The 22,532-nt window shown below is 52.8% G+C and overlaps 1 protein-coding gene across 19 annotated transcripts in view; it reads right to left on the bottom strand.

Moving 5' to 3' along the window:
* WDR31 (WD repeat domain 31) overlaps positions 1–22,532 on the bottom strand; it is a 40,898-nt gene that overhangs the window by 5,555 nt on the left and 12,811 nt on the right. For 12 of the 19 annotated variants that reach the window (XR_006276124.1, XR_006276125.1, XM_038374722.1 and 9 more), the window contains 5 exons: positions 12,102–12,246; positions 11,915–12,015; positions 6,524–6,591; positions 5,084–5,225; positions 3,745–3,907 (listed from right to left, as the gene is read on the bottom strand). Coding sequence is in view for 17 of the 19 variants with exons in the window: in XM_038374722.1 (XP_038230650.1) it covers positions 3,745–3,907; positions 5,084–5,225; positions 6,524–6,591; positions 11,915–12,015; positions 12,102–12,246 (619 nt within the window). In the remaining 2 variants the exon portion in view is untranslated. Of the gene's footprint in view, positions 1–1,490; positions 1,722–3,744; positions 3,908–5,083; positions 5,226–6,523; positions 6,592–11,914; positions 12,016–12,101; positions 12,247–22,532 lie in introns of all 19 variants that reach the window. The other 7 variants (XM_038374720.2, XM_038374719.2, XM_043499132.1 and 4 more) reach the window with 5 other exon arrangements.

Here is a 22,532-nt window from a genome sequence, read left to right as displayed (position 1 = left end):
AGACACATTCTCAGGTACCCATTACACAAGGGGTTGTGAGGATCTATACATCCTCTCGTAATAGCTGGTATGTTACAATAGCCCACGGAAGGATCTAGGCTTGAGGGTTATTTGTTTTGTTTAGGCGCTATCATTTAGCAGATTTCCACCTCAGGACGTTGCCATCACACAGAACATGCTGTTTTCACAGTTTTCAGAGTAGCAGCCGTGTTAGTCTGTATTCGCAAAAAGAAAAGGAGTACTTGTGGCACCTTAGAGACTAACAAATTTATTAGAGCATAAGCTTTCGTGAGCTATAGCTCACTTCATCGGATGCCACCAAATGCATCCGATGAAGTGAGCTGTAGCTCACGAAAGCTTATGCTCTAATAAATTTGTTAGTCTCTAAGGTGCCACAAGTACTCCTTTTCTTTTTGTTTTCACAGTGATTCGTGTGCAGGGTCCTGTTTCACCAACACATTAATTCCTTTGGCCTAATTGTTGCTGGATTTATTGTTCTCAGGCACAGGGGTGGAGTCATGTTCAGAAAGAAACCTCAGAACTTTAGAGCCTTACTGCTTTGCAGGAGGTGCAACTGAGACCCGTAACACATTAGCCTCAGAGCAGAAAACACAGTCAGCTGTCATATTAATTCAGCATCTCCTGTTGATTTTGACCACCACCAATGGACATTAAAACAAGCCTCTCTTCAATGCCAATTAAATTCTTTGTTCCTGCACTTCTGGAGATAACCCTAATTAATGCCACACAAATTCCTCGCCCTCCCCCTGCTTATTTCTTTATTACATTTTTTTTTTTTGCAATGTACATTTGATCACCAAATTGGGGGTTGGGAAGGAATTTCCCCCAGGTCAGACTGACAGGAACCTGAGTTTTTCACCCTCTTTGCTGCATAGGGTGCAGACCACTAGCTAGGATCATCTGGGTAATATCTCACTCATTTAATTACCTGTCATTGCAGGGTTCTTGGGCATTGGCACAACTCAGTCACGCACCAGCTGCCCTGGCTCTCTGCCTGTGGCACACAACAGTTCAGTCTCCTGAGAGCTGCACTACTTTGATCTGATTCTGGTTGTGGGGACTGGTGTGCGAGGCTGTTAGAATGACTTAGACTTGAACTTATTTCCAACATGAAGGTGGTTTCAGCATAATATATTTTAAATGGAGACTAGAACATCAGACATTTGCATCTATATCTGGAGACAGCCTAATGTATGTGTCTTCTAGGGCATTTGTAGCAGCTCCTCCCATCCCAGTGGCACCAGCAGTGACTTTCACAGGGTATTTTCGAAACAGGCGAACAGAATCAAATTCACTCAGTGTTGGTCTGTACAGCCCCTGGGTGCTTGGGGTCCTGGGCCATGATTGGGGTCCTAGGCACTATCGTAACACAAATTAGTAATACATGATTTTGCACTCAGAGTCTTAGTTTAGCTACCATTAAAACAAGTGCAGATATCAACTGCTGGTTAAGACTGAGACTAACATACCAATAATGCCATTCAACACACTGCATCCATGCAGAAGGATTAAGGCAGTTTATTGTGGATCCAACCTGAGCTCAGGTTCCTTCACTGCCAGGGCTGGCAGGCAGCACAGACACTTGCAGAGGGCCTCTACAACCAGCAGATTGTAGAATGAGCATGGGTGTGTGCAGGAAGCTGAACTGTCTCTGGGCAGAGGGAGTCTATGCAAACTCCTGTTTACAGTAGACACATTGCCTGCAAGTCAGACGGTGGAATGGGAAATATAAAAAGGATTGCCAGTCTCTAGAGAGTCACTTCTGCAGTTTTGTTCACCTCTGCCCTCGCAACATCAAGCTGAGAACGGGAAAATGGTATTTCTACAACACTCTGAGCTCTACATGTGGGTTACAAAAGTGCCGCATACAACAGGAATTTGTACGTAACTAAATTTCATACTGGTTTATGTACATAGAACTGCACCTAGATTAAAGCTAAAATTCCATCAAGAGGTTCTGGCAACACCACGCCCCACATGATCAAAGATCCAGTGCTTTGCTAACATCACCAGAGCTCTGACACACAATCACATGAGCTACTACATGGCCACGGAAGAACATGATGGTGAAGACCGTTTCTGGGGAAGCCCATCAAATTTCACTCTTTCCCTACAATTTTAAACAGCTGCATTTTAAGAGAAATACACCCATGTGGCCTGCTCAGTAACAGGGGCTGTAAATTCAGCTGTTTCCCAGAGCTCTCTTTCCTCTCTCTGTATTCTAAACTGGGTGGCAGATAAGCAACAACTAACCCAACCCTTCCAGTCTAACAGTGCTTAGGAGGTATTTGCTCTTTGTTCTCTGATCATTGTAAGGCCAACCTCCTGAAACCCACGCTGGGAAGCAAGCAGGATTAACCCCATAATGCCTGTAATTCCCAGTCACAAAAGTGAGTATGAACATCAACCAAAGTGAGCAGAAATGTTTGGTCGCCAGGCCTTGGCTCCAAAATGCAATTACAGCTTCTAGTCCAATTGGGACAACTCCTTGGCATTTCCTTTCATATGTTATCCTGTCCTCCTGGCTGCCGGACTGTCTCATGTGTAAAACTCTACTCTTTATACCATCCTTTCATTTTAATCAGGATGCGACTGAGTTCCAAGGCTACAAATCTGAGCACTCGTTATTTTTGTGATATAGAAACTGAGTCCAAGCTGTTTATCACAGGTCACGAAATAGCCATTACTGTCAGAACCCCATAGGCTGGATCTGGGTCAGTGACCTACAGAATAAAGCAGAGGTCCCCAAACTGTAGGGTGCACTGCCCTGTGGTGGCATGGAGGAATGTCTGGGGGGGGGCGTGGTGGGGCCCAGGCCAGGCCCCATGGGGGATGGGGAGGAAGCACCACCCAGCTCCTCCCTGCCCCCAGCTGCATCCCCGTCTCATGCCCGGCCCTGTCCCCAGCCTCGGCGCAGCTCTGCACCCAGCAGGAGCTCCACTCCTGGCCACTCCATCTCCCAGCCTGAGCTGCTAGCTGCGACTCTGTTCCTGGCCCAGGGCTGAGGCCAACAGCGGAGCTGCACCTGATCACAGAACCAGCTGCCAGTCCCCACTGCAGCCTGGCTGCAGCTCTACACCCACCCCTGGCCGTGGCCCTGCTCCCGGCATAGGCGCTGGCTTCTGCTGGAGGGTGCTTGATCCGCCCCTTCCCCACCCCCATTCCAACCCCTTTCCCAAATCCCTGCCCCAACCCAGCCTCTTCCCCGCCTCCTCCCCTGATTGCACTGTGTTCCTGCGCCTCCTCCCTCCCTCCCAGAGCTTGTTTCACCACAAAACAGGCAAGCACTGGGAGGAGAAGCGGGGAGGAGCGGCACACTCAGGGGAAGAGGCGGAGGTGAGGTGAGCTGGGGCAGGAATCTTGGCTGCTGGTGGGTGCAGAGCACCCACCAATTTTTCCCCGTGGGTACTCCAGCCCCGGAGCACCCACAGAGTTGGTGCATATGGCTCCCAGCACCAGACTCATCCCCAGTTGAGGCCCCAGCCTTGATCCCCTTAACCCTGTCTTGTCCCCCCCACCCACCTGGAGCCACATCCTCACTCCTGGCCCTGGGGAGGAGGGGTGTGGACATGGATAAGGGGAGGCGAGGCCCTGCAAAGTTTGGGGACCACTGGGATAAAGACTCAGTAGCCCATCATCAACCATCTGAGAGAGGAATAAAGAGGGATGTTTTAACACCCCGTCAATACACAGTTCCTCCTAAGTCACATTTTGAGGCCATACCTCCATTGTCTTGGTTCCAGACCTTCACCATGCAGTCATGTGATGAAGTGGCAACGACTGGGATCAGACCTAGACCCTTGGGAAGGAAGACACAGGATGTAGTGGTCTGGAAATGCCCCTTGTACTCACGCACTTGGCTTCTTGTCTGCCTTAGGTCCCACAGCTGAAAGGGAACAGACACAAAGAGCTCAACCTGAAGGCCACTTCACCAATTTGTTGCTATTCCTTCACCACGCTTGGCTGCTTTACAAAGGAAAACCAATCATTACATCTCCCAGGAACCTCCTTGCTGTCCTCACTCAGCACCTGTCACCACACTGATACAGCCACGTATCTCGAGCCTGAGACAAACATACCCACGGAGGTTTACACGAGCGTCCCAGCTTGGTGCTCTGTTCCCCTCATCTCCCCATTGCATTGCTAGCAGACAACCTGTTGCCAGTCTTAACTCCTTCACACACCCGTTCTGGGTTTGCTCTCCAGCCTTTGTCTTCCACTCCTCCCCCCAGCGGATGTGGGGTGGTGTATGCCACATTCCCGGAGCTGCAGGGGTACAGCCTTGTAATCACCAAGGCTGTTGTGGGACCCAGCCCCATGCCAAGTTTATTTTTAAATGCAGAGTCAAACTCTAGCCTGACCGAACACAGTAGGAATTTTGCTACTGGCTTTGGGAGGGATCAGCATTTGGTCCTAGAGTTCCCCTGAAAGAGCCAAAACCCAGTGGGATGATTTCTCATTAGTACACATTTCAAGAGGTTACATTCTCTCACTACATTCGATGTGTCCAGCTTGAGCAGCCAGGTAATTCTCTCTCTAATAAGTGCTCCTCACTTCTCTCTTTCCTGGCATCTCTTACAGCCTCATGTGTCAGTTAAAGCCATCATTTAGGCCTACAATCACTTCCACACGCAGAGTCCCACACACAGAGTCCTGGGGATACACATGTGCAGAGTTACGTGTGGATTGGAGAGGTGGCAGGATCAGGCCTTAGACTGTAAACTCCCCGGGGCAGGGAGCTTGCCTGTGTGTTTTCTGTAAAGTTTGTCCCATGTGGAGCTGAAATCCCAGCACTGTGAAGAAGGCAGAGCATTCGTTATCACAAAGGAACGCTTTTTAAAAGCCTTAAAGAGACGCATGATGCACGGAGCAAGCCCCAACAGGTAATATCAAAGCTAAAGCCAGTCCGGCGCGCAGGCTGCACTTCCTGGCAGGATTGCTCTCAGAGCACCAAGGTGAACCTGCTGAGCCCTGCTGCCCGAGACAGGTTCCTGTCTATAGGTAACAATTTCAGGAGAGGACTAGAACAAGCAGCAATTTGCTGCCCAGCCAGCAAACTCACTGTGGCTTCACAGCCCTCCCCACCAAAGCCATTGCTGCTGCTGATGCAGTACCGGCCGTCCTGGCTTACATCACAGTAGGTCTGAATATACTGCTTTACTGGGAACGTATGGGCCACCTGCAGCTCCCGGCTGTCCCAGATCCTGGAAAGGAGGAAAAAAGAACAAGTGAGGGAGAGTTAATACAGTGATTGGAACTCCTAGCAACATCTGGCCAGTTACTGGGGCAGACTCTATAGAAGAGAATGCAAACTGGCTATTTTGATGCATGCTCATGACAATATGCACAACCCAATCTCTTCTCTCCTCCAGCCTGGGCCTCGCCTCCTCTATTTCAAGGGTTACTGAGCTCCATGACTCATCCCCGTGTTCTGGCCCAGACCTGCCAATTCTCTAGTTCTTTGTGGTGCTCCATGTGTGTGAACTGGAGCTCTCCTTCCCTGCACCCAAGCCAGAGTCATTCCTACCTTGAGATCTAGCCTGTGAGCTCCATGGGCCTAGCACAACGGGTCAGGTCTGGGTTGGAGCCTTGAGGAGATGCTACTGCAATACTCATGTTAAACAATAATGCTTCCCCCTTCAGCCCACAACGTGTTTTCAGCCCCATTCTCTTTGCCCCCTCCATCTCCCACCCTGTAGCTCGGCTACATGGGGATTTGCATCTTGGCCACTTTGAAATGCTGGTTTCTTTTCTTTGCTGGTGGACCCCTCTGCCTGGGAGAGGGCTGGGCAGCCCTGGACATTGCTTCTCTTATAGCTCGTCACCATTCTGCTCTGTTGCGTATCATGCACGCTGTCTGCAAACTCACTGTTTTCTCCAGCAACGGTAACAATATTGATCAGCGATGATAAAGCCATGCCAAATATTAACATAGCTTCCAGCCAGTGGCAAGTGGTACTGCTCACAGCACTGGTGCCCTGATCGTGCGCTACCCCGCCGTAGATCATGCTCTCCAGGAAATGCGAGGTTAGCACAAGGTTTGCTTCTAGCAACAGAGCTCGGGAGACAACTTCACTAGCCTACAAAGCCACTCTCTATTGTGGTTTGTGCTGCAAACTCCAAACAATAACCTCCTTATTGCCCCAGTTCAAGCAGTAATGAAGTTCTCTATTCATGTGTCTACTTCCCCAAAAGGGTTAGAAACACCTGGCCTGCCAAAAGATGGGATGAAGAATGACAGCTGCCACTGTCGCCCTCCCAGTGAAAGAAAAAGGCATTCAACAGCCATAGAGCACTGGTCTGGGGATGCCCAGGCACTCATCCTGGACCCAAGTGAGCAACTCTGCAGTCCAAGGCCATTAGCAGCTCCCATCCCACCAATAGGTCTAATCACTAGCACTGTCCATGGGATGGTTTTACAAAGCTCTGGGACCCCTCACCCACATTCTCCTGAATACACCAAGTCTCACCTCTGCAGTTGGTCCCCACCACTAGGCTTTACCTGATTGTTTTATCCTCTGACGTCTGGATGACAAACGGCTCTGCAGGAACCCAGCACAGGTGTGTTACCTGCCGAAGGGAAAGTAGTACCAGAAACCTGTCCACCTAACACAGCCCAAACTGACCCCTGCCCACACATACACTGCTCTTGGGGCCCAGCCATCCTCTGTCCCAAGCAGCCATCACTGGAGCCAGGAGGGCTGGGGGAAGCTACCTGTGGATCCCATCAATGCTGCTCCCTTAGTAGCCAGTGTGTGATCTGAGGTGCAACAAGGGAGGAGAGGGGACTTTGTCAGTAAGGTACCATGGAGGCCACGGGCTTTGTAGGATTAAACTGCCCTACACAAAATCCCAACGGGACATTTCTATGGGTAATTGACATGTCCCTGGTCCCATTAGATGGGCTACAAAATAGAGGGGTCAGAAACTCTCCCGTCTCAGGAATTAAGACCACCTTTAAGGAAGTCAGAAAGAAGCTTCCTCATGGTCAGGTTACACCACATTGTCCTCTCCAGGGATTCTTGCCCCTTCCTCTCAAGTAGCTGGCGCTGCACGCTGTTGACGACAAGAGACGGGACTAGCTGGACCTTGAGTCTGACCCAGTCTGGCGACTTCTGTGCTGTGGAGTTGGAAGCAGGAGTTCAGGGTTCTAGTCCCGACTCATTTTAACTCTCTGCCTTTGGGAAAGTCTCCTGGAGCCTGATTTTGAGATGTGCTAAGGGATGGCCCTAACCCTTCAGTGCCCCAGTGTGCCCAGTGGAACACAGGGACAGGCAGTACTGGGTTTACCTTGGCGCTGAGCCCAGAGTCAGAAGGGGCCCCAGCCAGCCCAATCCCCTAGCTGGCTGAGATGGCCAGGAAAGCTGCCCCCGCCCCTGTTCTTCCCCCACCCTGCCTCTTCCCACCCTTGCTCTGCCCCAGCCCTGTCCCCACTCCGCCCCTTGCCGCCCCATGGCCCCTCCCCTGAGTTACATCCTGGGGGACTGCAGCTGGGGTCGGACGCGCCCTGCACTCACCGGGCAGCGGGAAGTGGAGTGACTCGGCCCCAGCCCACTCCGCTCCACCGGCTCCCAGCTGCACCATCGGTGAGTGCTGGGGGGCGGTTCCCCCTCTCGCCCAAAGTCCGGGAGCCAGGGGAGCAGAGCAGAGCGGGCTGGGGCCAGGTCACTCCACTTCCCACTTTCCTGTGAGTGCAAGGTCGGGCCTGCCCTGCAATCACCAGGAGGCAGGAAGTGGAGTGACTCAGCCCCAACCCCAGCCTGGGGAGGAGATGGAGCAGTGGGTAAGGGGCATGGGATGGGGACAAGAAGGGGATGAGGGAAGCGGGGCAAGGGGGGAAGCTGGAGCCCAGCATGTGGCATCCCCTTGGCAGAAGCTGGTGCTCCCCTGTTATTCAGGCCCATCGAACCCTCACCCTGACAAGCCCCACCTCCCCTGCATCTGTACCACTCCAATAAGCCCCCCCAGACACCCTCCCCACTGAGCCCCTACCACCTGCACCTGGACCTCCACCAAAATGAACCCCACTTCCTCTGCACCTCAACCCCCACGCTGAGCCCCAAACACCTTCACCTGGATCCCCTGCAAAGTCCCATTGGCCCTGCACCTGGATCCCCTGCAGAATTCCATTGCCCCTGCACCCGGAACTCCCCAATGAGCTTCTGTGCATCCAGATCTCCCACTGAGCCACCCGCACCCAGATTGCCCCACAGAGAACTCTCTTACCTCCACCTGGATCCCCCCCCACACTAAGTCCCTCTGCACTTGGAACCTGCTGCCAGGCTGAGCCTGCTCACCCACACCTGGTGCGCCTGACACAGGGGGACAGGGGCTCAGGGTGTTTCTGGGGCAGGCCTGGCCCTTGCACTGTGTCAGGTTCGGGTGCAGCCTCACTGCTGAGTCCCTGTCCCGGGGTGGAGGGGGGTGAGGCTGCAGGGTAATCTCCCACCTCCATAAAAAGAAAAGGAGTACTTGTGGCACCTTAGAGACTAACAAATTGATTTGAGCATAAGCTTTCATAAGCTACAGCTCACTTCATCGGATGCATCACGAAAGCTTATGCTCAAATAAATTTGTTAGTCTCTAAGGTGCCACAAGTCCTCCTCTTCTTTTTGCGAATACAGACTAACACGGCTGCTACTCTGAAACCTCCCACCTCCATGTAACCAGTGACCTGTGCTTCCCACTGCCATGTTGGAGCCTCCATATTTATTTATTGACAAATAAAATTTGAAAAATTTTAAAATACTGTGCACAGAATTTTTAATTTTTTGGTGCAGAATTCCCTCAGAAATATGGGGTGCTGTGCAGCTGTGATAGTGGGACTGTGAGGAAGATGGTGAGCAGTGGGGAGGTCTATGGGTGGGGGGAACTGGGTGAGCAGTGTGGTGTGCAGGGTGCTGTGCAGCTGTGGTGGGAGGCCAGTGGGGGAGGTCGCCGGGAGGGGTGAGGGCTGGGTATAGAGATCTCTGGTGGAAGTCTCTGGGCAAGGAGGTGTTGGACATAAGGGTGGGGCATTGGGCAGGGGGGCGATGCGGTGCGGGCTCACCCCCAAGGGGAAGGGACATGCTGGCAGCACAGGGCTGGACCCATAAAAAGTTAATCCGGCCCTGGGGATAGGACATACCCTGCCTTGCATGAGGAGCCACGAAGCTTAACTCGCATGCCAGGCAAAGGCAGACAAGGGAGCTACATGTGCAACAGGTTATTACCAGGGTCGGCAACCTATGGCATGCATGCCAAGGACGGCACACTAGCCGATTTTTAATGGCATGCTGCTGCCTGCCGGGTCCCAGCCACTGGCCCCACTCAGCGCCCGCTGCCAAATCCAGGCAGGACCCTGGCAGGCAGCAGGATGCCATTAAAAATCCTGCCCGCCCCAACCTGCTCTTCTCCACTCCTCCCCGTGGGGACAGGATGAAGAAGCTTGGTTCTGCCGGCTGCTGCTGCAGGGCAGGCAAGCTCCCCCATCCCCTGCCTCTCCCTCCCCCCCACCCACCGTGCTGGGTTCCTGCCCCTCCTCCTCTTCCTCCCTGCCGCCCATCAGCTGATGGCCCTTGCGGGGAGGGGAAGAAGCGGAGCCTGAGCGAGCTCCAGGGAGGAGGCGGAGAAGAGGTGGGGAAGGGGCCTTGGAGAAAGGGGGTGGAATCAGGGCATATCCCCTCCAGCCTCCTGCTGTGAGCCGCTCTGGGCAGAGGGCTGGGACCACCCGCACAACCCTAGCCCACACCCCCAGCCCTCTGCTCTGACCCCTACACCCCCAGCCCTGACCACTACACCCCCCCAACACCCCAGCCCTCTGCCCTGACCGCTACACCCCCCACAGACACCCCAGCCCTCTGCCCTGACCCCTGCACCCCCCCACGACCCCAGCTCTGACTCCAGCATCCCCCACACGTGCCCCCAGCCCTCTGCCCTGACTCCTGCACCCTCCTCACACCCCCCCAACCCCCATTCCCTGACTCTTGCACCCCCCACATTCCTACCCCCACCCTGAGTACCAAACGGGAGTTCCTGCACTCCCCCCACCCACATTCCCACCTGCACCCCTCGCACCAAATGGGAGCTGCCCAGATAAGCACTCCACACCCAAACCTCCTGCCCCAACCCTGAGCCCCCTTTCTCATTCTAGCTCCTGGCCAGACCCTACACCCCAACCCCCAGCCTGCTCCTTCACCCCCAGCCCTGTGCTCAGTGCACTCCCATCCTCAGCTCAGCGCAGAGAGAGAGGAAGAGAATGGGCTAGAACCAGGGAGAAGATAGGTACCCACTCTATGTGGGCAGGGCTGGGATCCCAGACCGGCAGTGGGCTGAGCAGGGCCGGCAGCTGGGACCCTGTTTGGCAGGAGCCAGCGGATGGAACCCCAAACCGGCAGCGAGCTGAGTGGCAACGGGCTGAGACGCTCAGCGCACTGCCGGTCTGGGGTCCTGGCTGCCGGCCCCGCTCAGCCCACTGCCGGTCTTGGGTTCTGGCTGCCGGCCCCTTGCCAGCCAAGGTCCCAGCTGCAGGCCCTGCTCAGCCTGCTGCCAGCCTAGGTGAACAGAAACCCAGGTTGGCAGTGGGCTGAATAGGCCGGTGGCGTAAGATCAGCGTTTTAATTTAATTTTAAATGAAGCTTCTTAAACATTTTAAAAACCTTGTTTACTTTACATACGACAATAATATAGAGACTTATAAAGAGAGACCCTCTAAAACGTTAAAATGCATTACTGGCACGCGAAACCTTAAATTAAAGTGAATAAATGAAGACTCGGCACACCACTTCTGAAAGGTTGCTGACCCCTGGGTTATCACAATCACTGCTTTGTACAATGATCACAATGGCAGGAGCAAATCAGTGTTGCACTATCACAGCTCTCAGATGCTATAGCAGGGTCTTAAGTGACTGGTAAGAAAGTGGCTGGAAGTGACAGAATAGCAAGTGTGCTGCAAGTAGATGCCACCGGTGCAGTAACTGAAGTGCGGAGATGATGGAATGGAAGCTGAAGCCTGCTTTACCTCACACCCTCCTGCTGGGGTCTCTTCCTGCTCTTGGGATGTGTGCAGGATTACGCTAAAATGCTATTGTGTTCTTGCTCCTCCTGTTTCGCCTTGTCCACTGAGCACTCTGGGGCAGGAACCTCACTTCTGACAAGTCCAAGGTGCCCAGGACACATTCAATTTCCTCAGCATGGAAGTCACTGCTGAGTGTGACCCATGCTCCCCCAGGCAGTTGCACCCATTCACTCCAGGCTGCCTCTGATACAATGGCCTGAGCTCTAGGCTTAGGACTTTTGCCGGGATTCCTGGGTGATCAAGCAGGGACCCGGTGTGAAAGGCTTCTTCTAGAATTCACCTTAGTCATTCTGGAAAGCTAGGGCCCATGTCCTGGAGCTTTGGGTTATACCTGCACCACTGGGTTTCCCCAGGGGAATTTTAGGCTGGTAGATGTGGCCAGACAAAGTCCTGTGAAGAAAATGATGCAGATAGACACCTCCCAGGTACCAGTCACATGCTCTGCGATTTTCGCATTATCTGGAGGGGCAGAGAATGCGCCCACTCACCACTGGTCTCCTTGCAGAGGCTGCTTTCAAATACGCTGATCAGTGCAAATTCAGCATCTGGTGAGGTGGACCCACCACTTCCAGTCACCAGGGCCCCTGAAGTACCATCCATTGGGAACAGTTTTCAGAGGCTACTGCCCTGGCCTGCCTGAGCTCAGAGCATTAATGAAACAAGCAACTGGAGTTTGTGTGGGGGGCAAGGCCTGCTCTCACCACACACACAAGGAAACCGCTGCATTGCTGCTAGGGCAGCAACAAAAATAGCTTCCCCTTTGCAAAGATTCACATGCACATGAGCCAGTGGGTTGGGAGCTGCCATTCTAGGACAAACAGGGACATCTGCTCTTACCAGATTCCTGGAGATGGCAGCTCTGCGCAGACACTCCCCGGTTTCTATGTCCCACTTGCACATGGTGTTATCTCGTGAACCTGTGCACAGCTGTGAAGAGTCTACAACCACAATGAATTTATGTAAGAGAAGGTAGAGAAACCAGCATTACTGCAGCTGCCAGCAGTAGGAGTCAGCTGGGCCTCACCTGGGCTTACTGCCAGTCCAGTTACAACCAAGTCATGTCCTGGGAAGTGCTGGCTTGGCCCCAAGTTCCTGTGTAGCTCCCACATCATGACTGTCTTGTCACGGGAGGCACTGAAAAAACTGTTGGATTCAAAGACACAGGCCACCTGCACAGAACAGAATGAGAGATACAAGATCCATTTGCCAGCTCAACCCAACGGCAAGGCAAGAAAAGCCCATCAAGTCTGCAATCGTTTCAGAGCTTAGAGCTGCAGCCATGTGGCCCAGGAAACACACAGCTCCAAAAGGGGGATATTTTGATTTACAAATTCCATTTTGTATTCACATGAAGACGACTCCAGGCCATGCAATTCAGGGCAATTACTCAGTGCTGGCTGCAGACCCTTATAGCTTCCCTCAAGAGTTAAACTAACCCAGAAATACACTCCCTCAACTTATATGGAAGAACTGTGGACAAATGTTAACTAGTAGATCCAGTGATCTAGGTCACAGTCACAGGCAGAAGAGAGGAAGCAAAGGAAGAGATTTAGAATATATCCAGGGCCTTGTGCTCTCAATGATTCCAAGGACCCTATTCCCACCACTGACCCGAGAGACACAATCCACACGCAGGTCTACACTTCAGATGCTGCACTGGCACAGCTGCCTGCAGTAGCGATTCAGTGAAGATGCTCCTATGCCAACGAGAGCGCTTCTCCCATTGGCGTTGTTCAGTGGGTCTCAGCCTGTGGTCCGCAGACCCCTGGGGGTCAGCAGACTTTGTCTAAGATTTCCAAAGGGGTCCGCACCTCCATGTGAAAATTTTTAGGGGTCCCCACATTAAAAAAAGGTTGAGAACCACTGGTGTAATTAATCCATCACCCACCAACATAGTTCTGTCTACACAGGGGGTTAGGTCGGTACATCTATGTTGCTCATGAGGGTGGATTTTTAACACCCCTGAGCCACGCATTTATACCACTATAGGTCTGTAGTGTAGACCAGGCCTAAACTTTCATTAACAAAACAAAATCACTCTCCAACCCTTTGGGGTGTGAAAGGAACTTCCCAGGTATGAACCAGACACAAACTGAGGCAGCTCTGTTCTCCTGACTCTTCAGAAGCCAGAACCAAGCGCTCAGAGAGGTGTGAACAGTTCCTCCCTGGGAAGCGAGAGCTCTGATACCTAATGATGGCCATTTAAATGTCAATAACCGCTTTGCTGCTGATCATTTTAGCAGAAACCTGTAGAGCTGTGCCTAGCCACCTTTAGTGGATGCAGAGGTATAGTAGGGAGGCAGGAAGCTGTCACAGGCCGGTAGGGCAGGGAGAGGAAACAAGGTCCTCAAGCTGCTTCCCCTCCATCCCCAAATGTCAATGATTGCTGCCATGCTCTTTGAAAATTCGTGGCGATCGGGGAAGGTCCTGGACGATCGGAAAAAGGCAAATATAGTGCCCATATTTTAAAAAGGGAAGAAAGAGAACCCAGGGAACTACAGACCAGTCAGCCTCACTTCAATCCCCGGCAAAATCATGGAGCAGGATTCCTCAAGGAATCCATTCTGAAGCACTTGGAGGAGAGGAAGGTGATCAGGAACAGTCAGCATGGATTCACCAAGGGCAAATCATGCCTGACCAACCTGATTGCCTTCTATGATGAGATAACTGGCTCTGTGGATATGGAGAAAGCGGTGGATGTGATATATCTTGATCTTAGCAAAGCTTTTGATGCAGTCTCCCACAGTATTCTTACCAGCAAGTTAAAAAAGTATGGATTGGATGAATGTACTATAAGGTGGATAGAAAGCTGGCTAGATTGTCAGACTCACTGGGTAGTGATCAACAGCTCGATGTCTAGTTGGCAGTCGGTATCAAGTGGAGTGTCCCAGGGGTCAGTCCTGGGACCGGTTTTGTTCAACATCTTCATTAATGATCTGGATGATGGGATGAATCGCATCCTCAGCAAGTTTGCAGATGATACTAAGCTTGGAGGAGAGGTAGATATGCTGGAGGGTAGGGATAGGGTCCAGAGTGACCTAGACAAATTGGAGGATTGGGCCAAAAGAAATCTGATGAGGTTCAACAAGGACAAGTGCAGAGTCCAGCACTTAGAAAGGTAGAACCCCATGCACCACTACAGGCTGGGGACTGACTGACTAAGCAGCAGTTCTGCAGAAAAGGACCTGGTGATTACAGTGGATGAGAAGCTGGATATGAGTCAGCAGTGTGCCCTCATTGCCAAGAAGGTCAACGGCATATTGGGCTGTATTAGTAGGAGCATTGCCAGCAGATCGAGGAATGTGATTATTCCCCTCTATTTGACACTGGTGAGGCCACACAGAGTACTGCGTCCAGTTTTGGTCCCCCCACTACAGAAGGGATGTGGACAAATTGGAGAGAGTCCAGTGGAGGGCAACGAAAATGATTAGCAGGCTGGGGTACATGACTTATGAGAGGCTGAGGGAACTGGGCTTGTTTAGTCTGCAGAAGAGAAGAGTGAGGGGGGATTTGATAGCAGCCTTCAACTACCTGAAGGTGGGTTCCAAAGAGGATGGAGCTCGGCTGTTCTCAGTGGTGGTAGATGACAGAAAAAGAAGCAATGGTCTCAAGTTGCAGTGGGGGAGGTCTAGGTTGGATATTAGGAAACACTATTTCACTAGGAGGGTGGTGAAGCACTGGAATGGGTTACCTAGGGAAGTGGTGGAATCTCCATCCTTAGCGGTTTTTAAGGCCTGGCTTGACAAAGCCTTGTCTGGGATGATTTTGTTGGTGTTGGCCCTGCTTTGAGCAGGGATTGGACCAGGTGACCTCCTGAGATCTCTTCCAACCCTAATATTCTATGATTCTATGCAGTCCCTCACCAGTGCCAAAGCCTCCACTGAACTCAGGTGGCAAATGCCTAAACTGTCCCCAACTCCGCTGCATGGATACTGGGTATACACACCACGAGCGGGAGCCACATGCAGTCCTGCTTCCTCTGCAACCACTTCAGTCCCCAGGCAGCGCCAGTATAGCATGCCACAGCATGCAAGACACTGGAGGGCAGAGGAAATCAAGACCTCCTGCAATGGATATGATACCAAATTATCGTCACACAGGGAAAACTGCCCTGGCTGGCCTGTTCACTTCACACATCCCTAGGGCACTCTGGGATTTAGCAATGCCATCCCTCAAGGCCTTGTCACAGGAGTTAGGCCCAGCTTGCCACAGAACGGACAGGGCGCAAGACACTTGAAATACTCTACAGCAGCGTTTCTCAAACTGGGGTCCGCAAGGGTATTCCAGGGGGTCCGCAGGCCCCACTGATCAACTCCACCCCCTCTCTCCCAGAGCTTTCTGCATACAGGTGGCACTCGGAGGGAGGGGGAAGAGTGGGGACGGGGCACACTTGGGGGAGGGGGTAGAAAGAGGTGTGGAAGAGGAGGGGCAGGGTTGGAGTGGAGATGAGGCCTGGGGCTGAGTGGGGGGTTTGGGAGTCTCTGAAAAATTTTAAATAAAAATTTGGGTCCTCGGGTTGCTAAAGTTTGAGAACCACTGTTCTACAGAAATGCCAATGGATTAGGAAGAAGCTGCAGTTTGCAAGACAGCATGTCTTTGGTTTAGTTCTTTACATGCTGAGGGGACTGTCCAGAGTACTCTGCCTCGCCCTATTCGAAGCCGAGAGCGCATTATTAACCCCTGTTTGCAAAGGGGGATGTTGAAGCACATGGAGGGGAAATGACTGACCCAAGCACACCCAGCAAGGTCAGCAGCAGAGCCAGGAATAGAACTTGAGTCTCCTGCGTGCCAGCATTTTCTCCCAGTCACTAATTCCCACTGACAGTCAACAGGGGCTCTTGAAAATAAGGGATTACTAGCAGAGGCTAGAGCCAGGCATGACCTAACATAGTTGCACAGTTTAGCTTTGTACCTGCAACACCCCCTCTATTCCAGCCCTTCATGTCTTGTGAGCTGTGCAAAGTGGCTTTGTGATGTACACAACTCGTGACCAGGAGAAGGCCACCAAACACCTGCACTTGTAGCCAGAGCTAGCATTTAAACTTTAGTTTACAGAGGTGGTGAGGGGTGGATGGGCAGGCAGAATTAACCTGCTTTCCCAAAAGTGAGTGCGCAAATGAAAAGACAGTTATCTTTTCCGTAACTGGTGTTCTTCGAGATGTGTTGCTCATTTCTATTCCACAATAGGTGTACGTGCTCACCACGTGCACTGGTGCTGGAATTTTTTCCCCTAGCAGTACCCGTAGGGGGAGGAGAGCCCCTCATGACCCCTGGAGTGGCGCCTGCCTGGCGCGGTATAAGGGGAGCTGTGCACTCCCCCCACTCTCAGTTCCTTCTTGACAGACAACTCTGACAGAGGGGAAGGAGGGTGGGATGCTGAATAGACATGAGCAACACATCTCGAAGAACACCAGTTACGGAAAAGGTAACTGTCTTTTCTTCTTCGAGTGATTGCTCATGTGTATTTTACAATAGGTGATTCCAAGCTATATCTGTTGGAGGTAGGTAGGAGTTCACAAGCCCTGCCGAACCTGGCGTCATCCCTGGTTTAGGGAACGATCGCATAGCGCGAGGTGAACGTGTGAACCAAAGACCACGTGTCGGCCCTACAAATGTCCTGGATGGGGACGTGGGCCACGAAGGCAGCTGATGAGGCCTGCACCCGAGTCAAGTGTGCCCTGACAATGGGTGGCAGGGGGACACTCACCAGCTCATAACAGGAACAGATGCACGAAGTGATCCAATTGGAAAGCAGCTGAGTAGAAATCAGCTGGCCCCTTGCGCGCTCAGCTGAGGCGACGAACAGCTGTGAGGACTTTCTGAATGGCTTGGTCCACTCGAGGTAGAAAACCAGAGCCCGCCGCACATCAAGCGTGTGGAGACAGTGTTCCTCACTAGTCGCGTGAGGCTTGGGGCAGAGGACCAGTAGAAAAATGTCCTGACACATGTGGTAGGCGGAGACCACCTTTGGGAGGAACATGGGGTATGGTACCTGAGCTGGACCTGAGTCTGGCGTAATGGACCACATACGTGCACGCCAACATGTGACCCAAGAGTTGTAGGCAAACCCTGGTTGTTGTCACCGGGACCCTTGTGACCAAGTTGATGAGACCTTTCATGGTCTTGAATCTGCTTGGAGGGAGAGAGGCCCTGGCCGACACTGGGTCCAGGAGCGCCCCGATAAACTCTATGCGTTGGACTGGGACTAATGTGGACTTGGTGTTGTTTACCACAGGCCCGAGGCGGTGCACATGGACAGGAGGAGCTCCACATGATCAGTCACCTGCAACTGAGAGGTGCCCTTGACAAGCCAATTGTCCAGATAGGGAAATATCTGGACCTCCTGCCATCTGAGATAGGTCGCTACCACCTACATGCATTTTGTAAACAACCTGGGGGCAGTGGACAGACCAAACAGGAGGACCGTGAATTGGTAATGATTCTGTCCCACCACAAAACGGAGGAAGTGCCTGTGCCCCTCGAATATGTGGAAGTACGCATCCTATAGATCGAGGACAGTGTACCAGACCCTGGGATCCAGGGAGGGGATGATGGAGGCCAGGGAGACCATGAGGAACTTGAGCTTCACCATGTACTGTTTCAGACCTTGGAGGTCCAGAATGGGCCCGAGTCCCCTTTTGGCCTTCGGGATAAGGAAATAACAGGAGTAATACCCCTTGACCATGAACTCCTCGGGCACTGCCTCTATCGCTCCTAGACCTAGGAGACACCCCACCTCCTGCTCAAGCAGAGCTTTGTGCGAGGGGTCCCCCAAGGGGGATGGGCCAGGGGATGGTTGGGTGGGGAGGAAGTAAACTGGAGGGTGTAACCCCGGGAGATGGTGTTGAGGACCCATCGGTCCAAGGTTAGCCGCGACCATTCCAGGAAGAAAGCACACAAATTGGTTGGAGAAGGGAAGCTTTATCGGGGTGGATCCCTGATGAGGACTGGTGGGGTGCCCCTGAGCGTCCCGTCAAAAACGCCTTTTCCCCACCTGCTTGCTCTTGGAGGGCCCAGGTTGGGGGCAGGACGAGACTGCCTCTGAGGGCATCTCTTATAGTCCCACTGATTCTTACGGGAGGTCTTGTACTTCGGGAGGGCAGCCTGGGTGGGAGCCTTCTTTGGCTTGAACTTAGGTTTTGCCGGAGCCGAGACATAGAGGCCCAGAGTCTGGAGGGTCGTATGGAAGTCTTTTGTGTCATGCAGCCTTGTATCTGTTTCCTCTGCAAACAGAGCTATCCCGTCAAATGGGAGATCCTGCATGGAAGACTGTGCCTCGCTGGACAGCCCAGAGAGCAGGAGCCATGATGCCCGTCTCATGGACACTGTGGAGGCCACTGATCGTGCGGCTGTGTCCGCAGCATCCGAGGCTGCCTGCAGGAACGCCCTAGCAGCCGCTGCCCCTTCCTCCACTAGGGCCTTGAACTCCTTCCTATCACGCTCCTGGAGGGAGTCCTCAAACTTGGGCAGGGAGCCCCACAGATTGAATTCGTACTGGCCCAGGAGAGCCTGATGGTTTGCCACTCGTAACTGGAAGCTCGAAGTTGAATAAACTTTCCTTCTGAAAGAGTCCAGTCTCCGAGAGTCTTTGTTCTTTGGGGTCGGGGTTGGCTGACCCTGTTGTTCCCTGTGGTTGACTGACTCGACCACCAGGGAGTTGGGCGCCAGCTGGGTATACAAGTACTCATGCCCCTTAGTGGGTACAAAGTACTCGTGTTCCGCCTTTTTAGAGATGGGGGCCAATGAGGCTGGTGTTTGCCACAGGGCATTTGAAATCTTCGCCACCCCTTCATGGAGAGGCAAGGCCACCCTACCCAGTGCAGAAGGGGATAACATGTTAACCAGGCAGTCTGAGGGCTCCTCCATCTCCTCTGCCTGGAGTTGGAGGCTTGCTGCCATCCTCTTTGAGAGTTCTTGGTGGGCCCTGAAGTCCTCCTGTGGGATGGAGGGGGACAGGGCCGCAATCGCCTCCTCCGGGCTGGGCAAAGAGGCTGGTGCGGTGCTGTGGGTGTCGGCGAGCACTGGAGGGTCCACCACCTGGTTGGACTCCGGGCACGGTGCTGAGGACGCACATCCCACTGCCTCCTTTCTTGGGGGTCTGGAGAGGGAGGCCGATGGTACCTCCAAAGCTCTGGCCACCGAGCGAGCACCCACCAGGGGCTGCGCCAGAGGCCACGGTGCCCACTGGTGCCATTGGGCTGGCCACGACGCTCAGTGCCACTGCACTTGCTGTGGCACCAGCGGGGCTGGCTGTTCGGGTTGGCTGGCCTTGCCCATCGAAGGACGGCTATGAATGGAGACCGGGCTGGCATAAGATCTGCTGCTGTCTCTGGATTGGGAGAAGTGGTAGTGCCGGGATACAAGACAGCCACGGAACTGTGATCTCGACGTGGAGGACCGGTACCGGCGGTAACAGCTGCTCTGAGAATGGCCTCGACGGGCAGACCCACGACGGTGAAATGCCAGCGATTGACGCCCGGGGCTGCGATGTCTTGGTGGAGACTTAGAGCGGGAGTCGAGCAGGAACGGCGTTGACAACTGTGCCATGATTGACTGCGGTACCCTCTCCGAGGACCGATGGCAACACCCACTGCAGTCCCGCCAATATTCGGTCGAGGATGAGCAGTGCCGCAAGTCCCGGACGGATGGAACCCAGCCAGCCAGTCTGGTCGGCGTCAAGGGCGATCCACCTGGACTCTGCCCCGAGTGTTGGGAACGTTCCCTCGACTGAGACTGGTACCGGGCCGGAGGTGATTGCAGAGATCCCAGCGGTGGCTTGCCTCTGGAGCGTGGGGCTGACATTGGCAGCGCTCCAAGCACCGGCATGGACATAACGTCCCAGGCCGCCTGGAGGGCTTCAGGAATGGACAGCATCCGGACATCCAGAGAAGCCTGTTCCAAATGGGCCAGGCTACTCCGCTCAATGTGAGTTGGAGGCCTGGGGCCCGGTGGGGATTGAGGACTGCCCGACATGGGCCTAGCCTCTGTCCCAGACTTCCCTTGGTGCCGCTGCAAAGAGGTAGTCTTCCTGACCCTCTTGGCATGCCCTGTGGACGGGGAGCGGTGCTGATGAGTCGATGGTACCAGAAGTTTGCCACGTACTGACGCCGCGGTGCCGGGTACCAGTTTGGAGAGGCGTGCCAGGGTTAGGGTCAGCGCTGACTCCATCAGGATGGCCTGGAGCCTAATGTCCCTTTCTCTTTTGGGCCAAAGCTTTAATGACTTGCAAATCTTGCACCTTTCGCTGATATGGGTTTCTCTCAAGCAGCACAAACAGTCTGCGTGCGGGTCACTTTTTGGCATAGAACACCTACAAGAGCCACACGACTTAAAACCCAGGGCGCGGGGCATAGACCTATTGCACACTGACTAACTAAACTAACTAAAGAGCTGACTAACTACAGGTACTAACACTGAATGAACGAATGAACAGTTCTGGGGATAAGCTACAGCCAAGCTGGAGCAGAGCAGGTCCGACGCACCTTCACTGGCGGCACGAAGGAACTGAGGGGACAAGGGGGGGCGCGCAGCTCCCCTTATACCGCGCCAGGCAGGTGCTGCTCCAGGGGCCGCGGGCTCCACCCTACGGGTACTGCTAGGGGAAAAACTTCCGGCACTGGAGCACGCACACCTATTGCAGAATGCACATGAGCAATCATTCGAAGAACTGAGCTCTTCAGATCCAGATCCAGTAAAGGGATTGTGTAAGCCAGGGGGCCAGTTTAGTCTCCATGGAGTAAACTGCTGCCACGATACCCCTGCAGCAATCACTTCAATTTAATATGTTTTCCATTTCTGCTGTTACTCCCTGTGACCTTAGTGGTTAGTTACTATTCAGGCTCCTAAAGGTTGTTTCTGCTAGGGGGAGAAACTGATGATCGAATCAGGCATTTCTTGATGCAATCATATTTATTTACAAAGAACGTACAAAGGTTGTTTCTCTGAACACAGTAGGAATCATACAGCAGGAGACAGTTTATTTGTCCCAGCTGTGAATGCTCCACACTGCTGCAAATCAGATCCCAGGGCGCCCAGAGAACAAGGAAACCCCACAGGGTCCCAGTTCCAATCTCCGTGTCCAGCCAATCCCAGCTATCCCCTTCCCCTAGCTCCTTGTCTAACCTCAGTGTTCTCCTCCTCCCACACCAACTGGCTCCCAGTCCCCCCTCCCCCACCTGTTCCCCTCCCCAGCTCCCAGTCTCCTCCCCTCCAGCTCTCAGTATACTCGCTTTCCTTCCCCCCACCAATTCCCAATCCAAGCTTCCTTGTTGCACTCTACTTTGTTCCCTCTCCCCCAACAGTCTGGCTCTTGTCCCCTCTGCATCTGAGGCAGGCGGCTTCCTCCTCCACGTTGCCTGGGTGCTGGCAAGGGGGTCCTGAGAGTACAGGAGAGACTGGCTCCCTGCTCTCAGGTCAAGGCCTAGGCACTGGAACTATCTAGGAGGCGCAATTACAGGGAAAGTCCAGCTTTGCCCCCTAGCCCTGGGTTAAGGGTGCTCAGTCACTCTGTGGGGATGGTGCATGTGCAACCCGGTAGCACAGAAGGACTGGAATATGCTCAAGGTGCGTCCGATGAAGTGAGCTGTAGCTCACGAAAGTTTATGCTCAAATAAATTTGTTAGTCTCTAAGGTACCACAAGTACTCTTTTTCTTCAAGGAGGATGGTATCTTTGGAGATTTAAGCGGCTAAACTCTAGGAAACTTTGAACATGAGCAAACTGAGATTTTTTCCAAAGGCTTATTACTAGGCCAGATGAGGGCAGATTTTCACAGGAACACCAAAACACTCATCCCTGACACAAAGGCCATCCTCTGCCAAATTTTACATTCCTGCTCCAATGCATAGGTGTGCTAGAGCCTCTCAATGAAATAGTCACCAGCATTTCAACATTTTGCAAAACAATGTATTTGCCCAGCATCATTCACAGAAATGGCTGACCCATTTTGGCTGAAACTTTGCAAAACAAGTTTGCCAGCATGAAAAATTTTAACCAAAATGGTTAAAGTTTGGCAAAGTTATAAGCAACGGAAAAATCATCTTATGAAGGGAAGTCTTAGGCAACCTTAATAATAGGTGGTGCTACCAGTCCTGCCTCACTATATAACAAAGGGGGGGGGAAGGTGCGTACATATTCACACGCAATTTGCTACAAAGGAAGCCTAATTGGCTTCACAAATAGGATACTAGGTCTCAGATCAAAGCCCTCTGGGGGCTGTGAGTAGCTATTAGTCTGTACCCATAATCTAGTAGCATAAGATTTGAAGACAAACTGATATCATCCCTGAAATAAAAACCTGACCCAGCAATTCATCCTGCTGTCATGGTCTCTTGATATGGAGGCATGAATACATATTAAAGCTGCATAGAGCCAGTGCTATTTGGATGTTGTCACTTTGCATATTCATCTCTAGGGAGCATAAACTCCCTTTTCCTAGTCATGAAAAATCAACTCAT

The sequence above is a fragment of the Dermochelys coriacea genome, chromosome 16, assembly GCF_009764565.3.
Source record: "Dermochelys coriacea isolate rDerCor1 chromosome 16, rDerCor1.pri.v4, whole genome shotgun sequence".
NCBI classification, from domain to species: Eukaryota; Metazoa; Chordata; order Testudines; family Dermochelyidae; genus Dermochelys; species Dermochelys coriacea.
Note: the sequence above shows the minus strand (reverse complement) of the source record. Positions and strands in the feature narration are given on the sequence as shown.